The sequence below is a fragment of the Astyanax mexicanus genome, chromosome 21 (assembly GCF_023375975.1).
Source record: "Astyanax mexicanus isolate ESR-SI-001 chromosome 21, AstMex3_surface, whole genome shotgun sequence".
Classification (NCBI taxonomy): Eukaryota; Metazoa; Chordata; class Actinopteri; order Characiformes; family Acestrorhamphidae; genus Astyanax; species Astyanax mexicanus.
This window is the reverse complement of record NC_064428.1, coordinates 32,346,071-32,360,825: the sequence shown is the minus strand read 5'-3', so window position 1 is coordinate 32,360,825 and position 14,755 is coordinate 32,346,071. Positions and strand designations below refer to the sequence as shown.

The window sequence follows — 14,755 nt, the reverse complement described above, 5'->3', positions numbered from 1 at the left end:
AGATGGATGTCTATAGTTAAAAATTAAACATTGGAAGTGTCATAAAATTAAGCGTCTCAAGCTTGTTATAGACGACTCAACCAGCTGGAGTTAGATGCTTTTAATTCAACTGGCAGAATCTCTCTCTCTCTCTCTCTCTCTCTCTCTCTCTCTATCTATGTCTCACTCTCTTTTCCTCCCTCTCTTTCCCTGAATACGTTTCTCTCTATCTCACTCAGCATTTCTTTATCTCTCTCTCTCTCTCTCTCTCTCTCTCTCTCTCTTATTATCTCTCTCATTTTCAGTTTCTCTCTCATAGTATCTCTCTCTCTTTCTTTCAGTATCTTCCTCTTACTCTCTTTACCTGTCTCTCTGTCCCTCAATATCTTTCTCTCTCTTTCTCTCTCTCTGTCACTAACTTCCTTTCTCTCTATCTCTCTTTACCTCACTCAGTATTCCTCCCTCTCTCTCAGTCTCTCTCTCTTTCTCTCTCTCAGTATACATCTCACACTCCTTCCCTCTCTCTTTTCTCAGTCTCTCTCTCTCTCTCACTCTCTCTCTCTCTTACTTTCTTTTCCTCCCTCTCTGTCCCTCAATACGTTTCTCTCTATCTCACTCAGCATTTCTTTCTCTCTCTCTCCCTCTCTCTCTCTCTCTCTTTTCTCAGTGTCTCTCTCCCTCTCTCTCTCTCTCTCTCTCTTTTCTCAGTCTCTCTCTCTCTCTCTCTCCTTCTCTCACTCTCGCTTGTCTGCTGAAATAGAGCACAGCCTCGTTTTTACAGGAGGAAGAGAGCTGCCATAGTGGTGTTTCCATGACTACTGTTGCCGGGGTCTCTTGCTACCATGCCAGCTGTTCCCATGGTGAGGGGACTGACCCTAGAGCCCTAGCGCTAACTCGTCTCTCCACTGTTACACGCATCTCACACAGGTCAAAGGTCACTGACTGGAGATAAGAGTCAATGCTAAGCTAAATGCTAATGCTAAATGGGCAATTATACATATATACAGTGATTCAGTGGAGTGTTATAGCTTGTTTAGCATTAGCATTTAGCATAAAACTGAGAAGTATTTACTGGAACTGTTTCAGACACTGATGTAGATCCCGGACGAGCCCCCGAATTGTAATAATTGGCCTGATCTGCTTGTGCAAACACCCCGGTTGCTGAGTATAATATGGGAATTAGCCTGATCTGCTTGTGCCAACACCTCGGTTGCTGAGTATAATATATAAATTAGCCTGATCTGCTTGTGCCAACACCCTGGTTGCTGAGTATAATATGGGAATTAGCCTGATCTGCTTGTGCCAACACCTCGGTTGCTGAGTATAATATATAAATTAGCCTGATCTGCTTGTGCCAACACCCTGGTTGCTGAGTATAATATGGGAATTAGCCTGATCTGCTTGTGCCAACACCCCGGTTGCTGAGTATATTATAAGAATCAGCCCAAATCAACATGTCCTATGCCGAGTCTCTGTTGGTTCTGCCATATATCAGCCAAGGGTTGGCTCCTCCCCCAGTACTCCAACCAGACATCCCTTTGATGGCTGGATTTCTCCTAATCACAGTACAAAAACTGGGTGAACTATACTTGTTAAAAGCATAACTGCACACTTGCTTGATGATTAAATATGCTGCTGATGGACAGAGCTGGCCTGCAGTGCACTGTGAGGCAGAAAATCAGAAGCTTCTCCCCGCTGGGAAGTTTTGAAAACGTAGCAAATGCTGAGTTGAGCTCTTCTGAGGTGGCTAAAAATATGACATCTGCCAAAAATAAACCAAAAGTCAGAGATTAAACTTTTTGTTTGGTTGTTTGTTGGTTGGTGGTGGCACCGAAGGATATAGCTTGGTACTGTGTGTCATTATTCTATAGCACATTACATTATCCCTATGGCAGGTGATGATAAGGGAAATTAAGAGGAGTTTGTGGATATTTAATGATACTTTGGTTGAAGATATAAATGTGGATAAAGTAAGGTGAGGGTCCACGTCAGGTTTTGTCTAAGCAAGGGCGACCTTTTTCCCAGGGTATGGTGTTTTTTGGGGCCTAAAATTGGGGCCTTATTTGCCTAGAATGTAAAAAATTCCACTTATAGCTTTGGAAAAAAATAAGAGACCACTTAAAATTGATGAGTTTCTTTGATTTCACCAAATTGAAAACCTCTGGAATATAATCAAGAAGAAGATGGATGATCACAAGCCATCAAACCACCAAACTGAACTGCTTGAATTTTTGCACCAGGAGAGGCATAAAATTATCCAAAAGCAGTGTGTAAGACTGGTGGAGGAGAACATGCCAAGATGCATGCAATCTGTGATTAAAAACCAGGGTTATTCCACCAAATATTGATTTCTGAACTCTTAAAACTTTATGAATATCATCTGGTTGTCTTTGCATTATTTGAGGTCTGAAAGCTCTGCACCTTTTCATTTTTTCATTTTTCGTGTTCAGAATGCCAGCCCAATTTGAAATGTGATTATAATCAGATTTGTGCAGATGCATCAGTGTGGACACTTGGACTGGGACTCAAATTGAATTTTAATATTTTTTTGCATCTCTACTAACATGAGAAACAACAGCCTAATCTAATCCAGAATGAGAAAAGTGCGTGGGAAAAAGGAGCACCAAAGGTTAGCAAATCCAATCTTATCACTTGGGAATCCAGTTTACCTGCAGTCTGAACACAGCATTAGAAAACTGAATTATTTGCCAGTTACAGTTTTCAAAACGAAATTAAACCATCCAAATCTATGTTGTCCAAATTATCCAATACGGACAATTTCTACAGAATAATATCATTGAATATCATTGAAAAGTTACTTTATTTTAGTAATTCATATATTATATCTATTTTAAGCGTTTAACTGACTTTAGACTTGATAATAAAACACAGTGGATCAACACCAGCAGATGACATGTCTCTCCAAACCATCACTGATCATCAGTAAATTTTACATTTCATTTGTAAATCAAGGGAGCAGAGTCTGGAGGAAGAGTGGAGAGACACACAGTCCAAACTGCTTGAGGTCTAGTGTGAAGTTTCCACCAATCAGTGATGGTTTGGAGAGACATGTCATCTGCTGGTGTTGATCCACTGTGTTTTACAGCACTTCATGCTTCCCTCTGCTGATAACAACTTTTATGGTGATGCGGATTTCATTTTCCAGCAGGACTTGGCACACTGCCCACACTGATACCAAAAGTACCAATTGGTTTTAAATAATATTTTTAATGTTCTTAGACACTTATTTTGGGTTTTCATTGTCTGTAAGCCCTAATCATCAACAAATGAAAAGAAATAAAGCAACTTTTCAATGATATTCTAGTTTTTTGAGATGCACTCAAAACTAACAGGTCATCAAGATACACCCCATACACTCCCGTCACTGGCACCCCACCCTAAAGGTTCTACGTCATGGTATAATCCCCTCTGCGTAGCGCCACATTTCGTGCCAACGCTGCCAAAGTCACTTCCAGGCTCCAGCTACCTGGGGCCACAGTCTGCTGCCTCTTCCCTCAGGAGGAGCTTCTTCAGATGCTGGGAGCGAGGGCGGCAAGCGCTCGCTGTAGAGATGGGGGAGAGTAAAACCTGTTCTGGCAGCACGTCTCTGAGGAGTTTGGATTTAGAATTGTTTACTCGGGTCTTCTGGGAATTCTAACAAGCCACCAGAGGATATGGCAGTGTGCTACAAAAAGAGGTGAACTGCTTAAATCTGTCTTCGTGACTTTGCGGGCTTTTAGATTGTGAGACATGGATCGGAATTACTGGTAAGTGATTAAATGAAGTCAACTTAGATTTTGCTATGTCACATTTTAGGAGGTTGAGGGGATTTTTTTGCTGATTAGCAATTAGCATTTTAAGAAAAAAAGTCTCTATCTTAGGTAAATAATTAAATTTAAGAGGTTTATATAGTGGATAGAAATTAAGAAATAGTTGATAATGAAAATAATTTGCTCTTTAAGCAGGTTATTATCTAAAAGAGAGACTGTGTTCGCTCATTCACAGCAAAATCCTCAGTGTAAATTTAGCACGATGCACGCTAAACAAACGCATACAGTGTTACTTAATAGCTATTTTTCTCCAAACGGCAAACATACAGAGAAAAAAGGCAAAAACTTTATTTTCAATGAAAAGCAATGCAAAAAGATTTTATGCCAAGCCATCTTTGGGCGTTTCTATTGGTTTAAATAGAACTGCATAGTTACAAGAAGCTGTTACAATCATGACATCATCTAGATTTTGTATGTGAATTTTACCTTGAAGTAGTAAAGTACAATCATAGTTTTCCTTACAGATTATTCACGTAATGTTATAACGCATTAACGCTCTACTAAAAAATGTTTCTAGTTGATGTACGAAGTCCCAAATCAGGTTTTTTTCGTTGATTAGCAGTTAGCATTTTAAGAAAATTATCATTTTTAGAAAAAAGGTCTCTAGCTTAAATAAGAGGTAAGATAGGAATTAAGAAATACTTGATATTGAAAAAAAAGCCCTTTAAGCAGGTTATAATCTAAAAGAGAGACTGTGTTCGCTCATCCTAGAGTGAAATCCTCAGTGTAAATTTAGCACACTGCACGCTGTAGCTAGCTTCTCCTAAATGTATACAAAACTATACAGTGGAAAAAGGCAAAAATTTGATTTTCAATGGAACACAGTGTAAAAAAGATTTTATTACAAACCATTTTACGCATTTCTATTGATTTAAATTAAACTGCATAGTTACAAGAAGCTGATTGAATATCAGCCAATCATGACATCATCTAGATTTTGTATGTGCATTTCACCTTGAAGTAGTATAGTACAATCATAGTTTTCCTCACAGATTATTCACGTAATGTTATAACATCACAAAATAGTATAGATATTATAGATAATAGATCATTAGTGATATGATATTTTAGCTATATCGCCCATTTTTACCATTAACACTGTACTAAAAAATGTTTCTAGTTGATGTATGAAGTCCCAAATCAGTTTTTTTTTCGTTGATTAGCAATTAGCATTTTAAGAAAATTAGCATTTTAAGAAAAACAGTCTCTAGCTCAGGTAAATAATGATTTGAGAGGTTTGTAAAGTGGATGAGAATGAAGAAATACTTGTAATTTGCTCTATAAGCTGGTTATAATGTGAAAGAGAGACTGTGTTCGCTCATCCTAGAGCGAAATCCTCGGTGTAAATTTAGCACATTGCACGCTAAACAAACAAAAAAAACAAAAGGCAAAATCTTGATTTTCAATGAAAAACAATGCAACAGATTTTATTCCAAGCCATTTTTAGGCATTTCTATAGATTTAAATAGAATTTATTTAAACTGCATAGTGAATTTTACTTTGTTTGAATCTTCAACAATAGTTTTCACTATAGCAAATTAAGCATTGGAATATGTAGTATAGTACAATCATAGTTCTCTTTACAGATTGTTCACGTAATGTCACATTACAAAATATCATAAATAATGAGAAATGTCATACATTTATAGGACATTTTAGCTGTATCGCCCATTTTTACCATTAATACTGTACTAATAAGTGTCTCTAGTTAATGTTCCTAGTCCCAAATCATATACAGTGAAGGATTTTTAAAGTTGAGTACGACCAGAATGAAAAGTGCTCAAATCTGATTAAAAAAAAAAAAAAAAAAGGATTTGGCATGTTCACACAGCCATGAAAAAAATAATCTGAGCCACATTGAGCAAAAAAAAAAAAAACCAACAGATTTGAGTCACTTCAACCTGGTAATGTGAACGTAGCCATTGTGCATATTAGTGCTTAGTGTGGCAGAAACCCTCAAATAGCCATTTGCTATTTTTATTGTTTATTTAGCAATTAATATGCTAACTATGCTAACACTTACAGTGTTATTGTTGGTCTTGTGCTTCCTATATAATCGCAAAATGCGACTGTGTGTCCTTTTTGTGGTGTGTTGATGCAAAATGTAGCTGGTAGTCACTTTACCCACATAGCATGTATCTTAGCATGGTTATTAGCGCATTATCTGCTTCATTTGTGTCAGGAACCAGTATGTTATTAGCCTGTTCCTCTGAGGAATGTTTCTAGAACATGGTGGAATCTTATTTTAAGCAGACAAGCTTCAACACGCTTCTTTAGAGACTCATTAATAGGTTAATTTTCCTTCTTAATCAGTACTATTTCTTTGAAGAATGTTTTTTTACAACATATAATACTGTATATGTAGCATTTAGCCCTCGTTCATTAACGTAGCATGTCTCTTAGCATGATCGTTAGCATGTTAGATGCTTTATCAGTGTTAGGCTTTTACTCTGCTCCTCTGAGGAATGTTTCTAGAACATGGTGGAATCTTATTTTCAGCAGACAAGCTTCAACACGCTTCTTTAGCGTCTCATTAATGGTCTGTTTTCCTCTCTGAGAAAGACGAGAGAAGTTTAAGCTAAACAGCAGAAGGCTCTCAGTTCAGACTTGAAGACAGCTTTGAGTTTTAATTGCTTGTTTGAGCGTCACTGAAGCTGAAATGAGCTGTATCAGGATGGTCTAGGGTGGATTTTGGAGACATTGCATTAACTTAAACTGTGTAGGATGCTTAATAGACATGCACTACTTTTGAACAAGTGATCTTTAGCTAGGGTTGGGCATTATTAGAGTATTCACATCACCCTTTCCTGAGTTTGCCATGTATATTGTTGGAAGTTCGACAATATATGACCTCTGGAAGGTCATTTCATATGTGTTTTGGTTAAAAATAGGGATGATGTCAAAAACAAAAAGTTGATATTGAACAATGCTGAATCAGGATGTCAACCTACATTTTTTATGATAAATTAAAATCTGATTAATGTAAAAACCCAAGGATTGTCATGATATCAGCCTCCAACACTGATGAAATATTGAATTTTGGTTGAAAATACAAATCTGGTTTAAGTCAACCTCCAACTTTGGGCCATACCTGTCAAGTTTTGGATTTAAAAAAAAAAAAAAAAAGAAAAGGAAATTTTCCACCACCCGCTTCAAACCATCCCACGAACCCAACCAAGGTTCAGTATCATTATCATATCATGCTTTTCCCAGCCAAAATGGGAGACTTGACAGGTATGCGTTGGACGGATGTAATCAGATTGATTGCAACTTTAAACACTGTATTCATAGGACCTCTAAATTTTTTTTGTTTAATTTTAAATAATGTTTGTTTAGATCATAATTTAGCTGTCAAAACTAATATTGACTTGAAAATCTGACGTCAACCTCCAATGCTGGACCAATGTTGAGTTTTAGTTGAAAATGAAAACTGGGTTGACATAAAGCTCCAGCATTGGACAATGCTGAAATTTTGCATTGGACAAAGTTTAATGGCAATCTACATTTTTTGCCGACATTTTTAATCTGGTTACTGTGTAAAACCCAAACATTGACGTGACATCATCCACCAACTTTGACCAAATATTGAACATTTGTTGACATAAAAAAATCTGGATTAAGTCAACCTCTAATGTTGGACGAATCCAGTCAGGTTGTATTGTTTGCATATGACTGAAAATAAAACTCATCAACTTTAGACAATGCACAATTGTTTTGCTGAAAATTCAAATCTGATTAATGTAAAAACCCAAACATTAACCTTACATCAGCCTCCAACATTGACCAAATATTAAAAATAAGTTAAAAAATATTAATATTAAAAATATCCAACATTGGATGGATGCATTTAGATTAAAGGGAACCTCCAACATGTTGAAATTTGTTGCTAAAAACATTAAATAAGTTTGACGTCAGCATTGTGTTTGTTGAAAAAAAATGACTTATGTAAAACTCAAATATTGGCTTGATGTCAGCTTACAACACTGGACAGATGTTGAATTTAAGTTGAAAGAAAAACCTGTACTGGCGTCAGTGTCCAATATTGGACAGATGTTGAATTTAAGTTGAAAGAAAAACCTGTACTGGCGTCAGTGTCCAATATTGGACAGATGTTGAATTTTTGAATTGGAATTTAATCATGGCTGATACTGGCTCAACCTCCAGCATTGGACAGTTTTGAGTTTGTGTTGAAATAAAGTTCCAATGTAAGATAAATGTTAATTTAATAAATGGAAACCAACTAAAGATCAATATCAACATCAGATCTATGCTAATTTTTCGTTGGTGGGGGACGATGTCCTGACACTGAACTGTGGTCAGCTGTGGTCATGAACCCAGCTGGAGATATTTTGTTATATGTTGCTATATTGCCCTTTATTAACATTTATCCAAAGTCTGAACGAGAAGTGTGCCATATTGTATTGTACACAATAATATCACTGAAAATTTTCAATATTGTGAACGATATTATACCCTGAAATAGCAGCAACCCCTAATTATCACATCAGGGTACTACTTTTATCCCTTTTTTAAAAAAAAGAATAATTCACACTGTTCTCATTTCCTATTATATATCTACTAGAGATAGATTATATCTGTCCAGTATCATTTATTTTACTTTAATCCTGGATATATGGAGACATTTGGAGGAGTGCATTATTATTTTTATTAGTATCATGACATTCTAAATCATTGACTTCTGTTACAAATTTAATAAAATTCTTGTATTTTTTAATATCTCAGTTTGGGGTGTGTCATATCATATCGTATGCATTTCATTTTGTTGGAGTAGTGTATTCTTGAAATATTTTTTTTTAATTCAATTTTTTGTCATACCGCCATGAGTATCGGTATCACAAAAATACTATGAAATATCGTGATATTATTTTAGGGCTGTATCGCCCACCTCTAGTCTGAACTGTTATAAACTGTTTTTCTCTCTCTTTGGTTGACAGGACTCTTCATCAGCAGTTTGAGAGCTATAAGGAGCAGGTCCAGCGGATCGGGGCGGAGACCAAACGCCAGCAGACAATCCACAAGGACGACGCCCCCACCTGCGGGATCTGCCGCAAGACCAAGTTTGCCGACGGCTGCGGTCACCTCTGCTCCTACTGCCAGACCAAGTTCTGCGCTCGCTGTGGGGGGAGAGTCTCTCTACGCTCCAACAATGTGAGGAACAGCCGCCACGCCTTTTTTATTCTTCTGTTATTTCTGTTAGACAACCACTGATCCATCCATTCCTCCATCCATCCATCTGTCTGTCCATCTATCCATCTATCCATTCCCTCAGTCATTTATACGATACGTTCAGTCACTCACAGTCACGGTCTCACTGGCTTGCCTGGATGTCTTGCTCTTGAGTCTTGAGTCTAGGCTAATTCTTAGTTTTAGTCAAGGCATTTAGTGCAGAATGATGTCACATAAACCCCAAATTATAAAATGTTGTCAGAGTACAGAAATTTCAATTAAAAAAATGCAGGGTTTCCTACATTTACTTTGGCTTTAATTAGATTTCAGCAGTATGAACCCAAAATGTTTTTCTCTTGATAATTTAAATGAGGTGTAGTAATTAATTTAAAAATAATCTGATTTATCACAACTATATTCTGAGCTTAATTAAGATTAATTATCGTCTTTTTCTTCTTAAGACTTCAATAGTTCATATTTAAATGTAATTAAAGAGTCAATATTAGATTGTGAAAGTGGAATTACTACACTTTGTAATGCTTTAAATACTGAATGCAAAAGTACAAAAATACAAAAATTCTGAAATACTAAAATAACACTTAAAATCCTTTAATTTTCGTAAAATTGACAGTGCTCCTTATAATCCGGTGCACCCTATGTATAAATTCTATTAGTCAGGTATTAAGGAGCAGTAAAGTAACTTTGTCGAAGTACAGAGTTACACAGGAGTTTCAGTGAAGTTTCTCCAGCACAGAGGCTTGAGCATTATTAGCGTTAGCCGCTAACCATACTAAGTGCTAGCTCTTTCAACACTCAGAGGTGAGTATATCAGATCCATGTAGTCTACGCATTTACCATGTTAAAACAAGCTACGTGGGAGGGACCACCAGCTAATAGCACCCATTGTTACTGGAACTCTCAGGATTCCTCAGTTCAGCGCTATTGGGCGGCATTTACTAGTGCTAACTGCTGCCAACTGTGCAAAAATACTGGAAATCTAAGCTTACTGTAAATAAACGGAAGCGCTTTACTCGCCGAAATAAACAGTTTTCAGGAGAGAAATCTGTGTAGATTAACATCCAGCGCTGGTTTGACTTTAAAAGAAAAGTTTTGTTTGTTTTGTTTTTTTAAGAATTACCGTTTTGTTTAGTTAGGTGGCCCCCAGCAGCGTGACCTGCGGAATTAGAAGGAAAACATGGTGACACCCCTGTTCCATACTAGTGTCACTTAAATTGTGCTTTATAATATAGTGCATTTTACAGGTAAAATAAGCCAGAAAATTTACTTTTATTGATATTGCACCTTAAGCCCTATCCGGACGGGATTAATTTTTCAGGGGTTCCTGGGGTAATTTTCTCTTTGGGCGTGCATTTCCACGGAGATCCATGTAAAAACAACAGTGAGTGGAAATGGAGGAGCTACTGAACTACTGATGTCTCATGACCGAGAAAGCCTAAAAAAACCTCACTGATCCTCCCATATTTTTAATTGCAGTTTGGATGCAAGAGTTTTATCACTGAGTAAAAGTGTAAAATATTTTTCACAGACGTCCCCCTGAGAAACTAAACCCGTCTGAACAGGGCTTTATTGTTCGTAAAAAATGCAATAACTCTGATTAAGGGCCAGATTTGTGGCCAGGCACCACAAAAACAACAACATCCACCAGTGTATAAAAAGCACAACCGGGTCCAAAAGAGGCCGAAAGCGGATATCAGGCAGCTCCTCCACCCCGGACTCCATACCGCACTGTACATCAATAGAGCCCGGACTGGGGTAGGTTCCAGCAGCGCTGCATGGGGTGGAGTATTTTCGGATCTGCTGCCTTTAAAAAAAGATCCGCCTTCCTCCCAGTCCACCCAGCACTGCTTACCTGAGCACGCTGAGCTCCAATCTGCCCCGCTTCCGTCCCTCCCAGTGGGTACTACCCCCTGTGGTCACACCCTGTATAACACTATACCAGCCTATAACACACAGTCTTCAATGACAGAGTGCAGGGTTACTGCGGCCCATCTGTTCTAATGCCTTTACTTTGTCCAAAAGTTAGTAGACACCTGATCTCCCAAAGCCAAAGCAGGTGTACGGATTGGGTGTTTACCATTCTTTGATCCTGTGGCAAGGCTTTACCCTAGCTTAGAGTGGAATCACTGCTCTGAGGATTTTGATTGTATTCAGTCACAGGAGCATTAGTGAAGATGAATGATTAGTTCTGGGTTGTTCCCACTTCCAGGAAGTTGCTGGGCTGTTGGCTCTTTTTGCTAGGTGGTTAATGTGGTGTTGCCACATACCGTAGTTTTAATGGTGCTCCAGTTGGGTTTGCTATGGTGTTGCTATGGTGTTGCAAGGCCAAACGATTTATCATTAGTAGAACATTTTCTAACCGTTCCTAGAGTTAATGTTCTTAGAAAGTTTCTAAGTATGCCAGGTTTCCTGGATGTTCTTTGAAGTTGTGTAGCTGGGAACATTGTGTGAGAAACATTCTAATGATGTTGTGATGCAAAAATTTTGCATGATATTGCGAGGTGGTTGATATGGATTTGTTTATTGGTTGCTATGGCATTGTTAGCTGAAAGTTTGTCGTTTTGGTATTCCAAGTGGTTGCTGCTGTATCATGGATGGATGCCATGGTGTTGTTAGCCGGTTACTAGGGTGTTGCTAGGTGGTTGCTTTGGTATCTTAGCGTATTATTATTGTGTTGCTTTGTCATTGCTAGATATTTGCAGTGTTGTCACAGGTGGTTGCTATGGTATTCCAGATGTTTGCTGTGGTAATACATCTGGGTGATATGGTGTTGCAAGGTGGTTGATATGGAGTTGTTTATTGGTTGCTATGGTATTGTTAGCTGGTCAAGGTGGTTGCTATAGTATCACAGGTGGTCATTTTGGTGTTTTTATGTGGTTAATATAAAGTTGCTCAGGGGTTCCTTTGCTATTGTGAGATGGTAACTAGGGTGTTGCATGGTGGTGGTATGGGATCACAGGTGGTCACTATGGTGTTAAGAAGTGGATGCTATGGCATCTCAGGTGATTTGTATGATGTTGATCAGTGATTGCTAGGTGGTTGCTACTATATGTGCTTGCTAGTTTATAGTGCTATAATCTTGTGTCAGGGATGGTTACAAGGGCATTGCTTGGTGGTTGCTTTGGCATCTTAGGGGATTGTTATGATGTTGTGTAGTCATTGCTAGGTATTTGCAGTGTTGTCACAGGTGGTTGCTATCGTATTTCAGATGGTTACTATGGTATTCCTTAATTGTTGCCAGAGTGTTGCTAGGTGGTTGCTAGGAATTTGCTATCACAGGTGGTTAATCAGATGTTGGCATACTGTTGCTGTGGTACCTCATGTAGTTCATTAGGAGTTTATTGGGGATTAGTTTATTGGAATCATACATAAAATGATACAGTCTTGATACGATGACTTGATTGAACCTTTATTATTAAGGGTTATTACCTTCAATTTGTAGTAGCAATAAATACTATTTAATTAAATTAAATATAGATGTGACACATAAAAACTTATATTGAATTTATATTTTGATTCTCACCTGTAGTGCTGTGCCTGTCCTGTAGGAGGCACTGCAGCAGCATCAGTCACTGTCACATTTACTGCTGACCTCTTTACACAGATATTACCTAACAATGTATACGAGGACACTGTGGATTCAGACAGGTCAGGTGGTCTGTGACTGACATCAGGTTTTTTTTTTATTGTCCTTTTCAACTTGATCTCTTTTTGGACATGTAGAAACCTTCATGTCAAAAAAATAAATAAAAAATTAGGACAACTCATCTCCCATCGCTCATCTCTCATTCATTTACTGTCATTTAAACTCCAGTGTTTCTCAACCTGATCTCCAGCATCTGTAGGACATAATAATTTGCTATAAAATAATAATAATTAATAAATAACACACTGTAAATCCTGTGGTCAGTATCAGTGGGTTTTCTTTACTTTCAAAAAACACAGATTAATGACTTTTTTCAGATGATTCTGCAGATCTTTTAGCTAAAGATCGGGTTGAAAAATGCTGGATTACTCCTTTAAAGAGCAACACCAGTGAAGTTATGAGGAACTGTAATAATAATTTAGTCTGATAGCTGGTTGTGTGTTCTTTTGATAGTGTATGATTTACATTACATAATACAAAATAATGTCTGCCTGCCAGCTAATGTCAGGAAACCAAATGAAACATTTGGCCAGGGGCCAAATATCAAATACAGCATGTTTTCATTAATTATCCTGAGCCTACTTTTTCATCACTGAATAAATTTAAGAGCCTATATATATATATATATATATATATATATATATATATATATTGTATCTTGCTTTTCAAATAAAAAGAAATTAAAAACTTCAATAAAAAATATCTATTGAACACTGAACACGTTTGATACTGCAGCAGATATACTAACATAACACAATGCATTTACATCAGCAGTGCTACTCTAATCATAAATTTACCTCAGCAAAACTATTCTAACCATAAATTCACCTCAGCAGAGCTTTTCTTAATATACATTTACCTCATCAGAGCGACTCTAATCATGAATTTACCTCAGCAGTGTTATTCTAATCATGAATTTACCTCAGCAGGAGTATTTAATGAATAAATTTACCTCAGCAGTGTTGTTCAAATCATAAATTTACCTCCGCAGAGTTGTTCTGAACATACATTTAGCTCATTAGAGCTACTCTAATCAAACATTTACCTCAGCAGTGCTAGTCTACACATACATTTACCCTAGAAGTGCTACCATAATCATGAATTTACCTCAGCAGTGCTTTTACAACCATTCATTTACATCAGCAATGCTGTTTTTATCATACATTTACCTCAACGGAGCTATTCTAATCATAACTTTAACCTCATTAGAGCTATTCTAATCAAACATTTACCTCAGTAGTTCTGTTCTAATAATAAATTTACCTCAGCAGGGCTATTCTATTCACATATGTTCCTTAGCAGGGCTACACAATAATCATAAATGTACCTCTGCAGTGCTCTTCTAATCATAAATTAACCTCAGCAGAGCTATCCTAATCATACATTTACCTCAGCAGTGCTAGTCTGATTATAAATGTACCTCAGCCATGCTCTTCTAATCATTAACCTATCTTAGGATGGCTTTTTTAATCATATATTTACCTCAGCCAAGCTATTTTAATCATACATTTACCTCAGCAGTGCTATTTTCGTTATAAATGTAGGTAATTAGCTAACTCAGCAATGCAATTTTAGTCATAAACTTACCTCAGTAATGCTATTCTAATCACACAAAGGTAATCAGTTAGATGGTAAAGCTTATTTAGCTCAGCTAACATTACTATTCTAGCCCTGTACTGTTCATATACTTCGCCTGGGAAACAGCCTGTTTGTGAAGAACATTAGCATACCGCCTAAATATTGCTAAATATCATTATCATAGCATTAGCGGCGGAAACCCTGCTATTTCTCAACAACCACAAAGGAACATGAGAAGAAGGCGTGGCTAAAGGCAGCTGGTGTTGCTCTTTAACTGTGTTGATGCCTTAATGTCAAGTGCACTTCATTGTAGGGCACTAGAGTTTTGTGATTTAGAACACAGCCTGCTGTCACTCTCTCTCACTGAATCTGAGTCTGAGTGCTTTAACACACAGAGGAACGCTCTCTTCCTTCACTAACACTTCCTCTCCTCCTCTTCTTTTTTCTTTTCTTCTTCCACTTCTCCCTCCCCCTTCTCTCTCACTTTACCCCTCTGCATCTCTCCCTCTGCATCTCT

The 14,755-nt window shown here is 37.5% G+C and overlaps 1 protein-coding gene across 20 annotated transcripts in view; it reads left to right on the top strand.

Annotated features, from left to right (window-relative positions):
* Positions 1-14,755, top strand: part of rims1b (regulating synaptic membrane exocytosis 1b) — a 120,746-nt gene that overhangs the window by 18,679 nt on the left and 87,312 nt on the right. For 18 of the 20 annotated variants that reach the window (XM_049469682.1, XM_049469679.1, XM_049469683.1 and 15 more), the window contains exon 2: positions 8,765-8,978. In XM_049469682.1, the coding sequence (XP_049325639.1) occupies positions 8,765-8,978 (214 nt within the window). Of the gene's footprint in view, positions 1-3,481; positions 3,747-8,764; positions 8,979-14,755 lie in introns of those variants that run through there. The other 2 variants (XM_049469684.1, XM_049469685.1) reach the window with 2 other exon arrangements.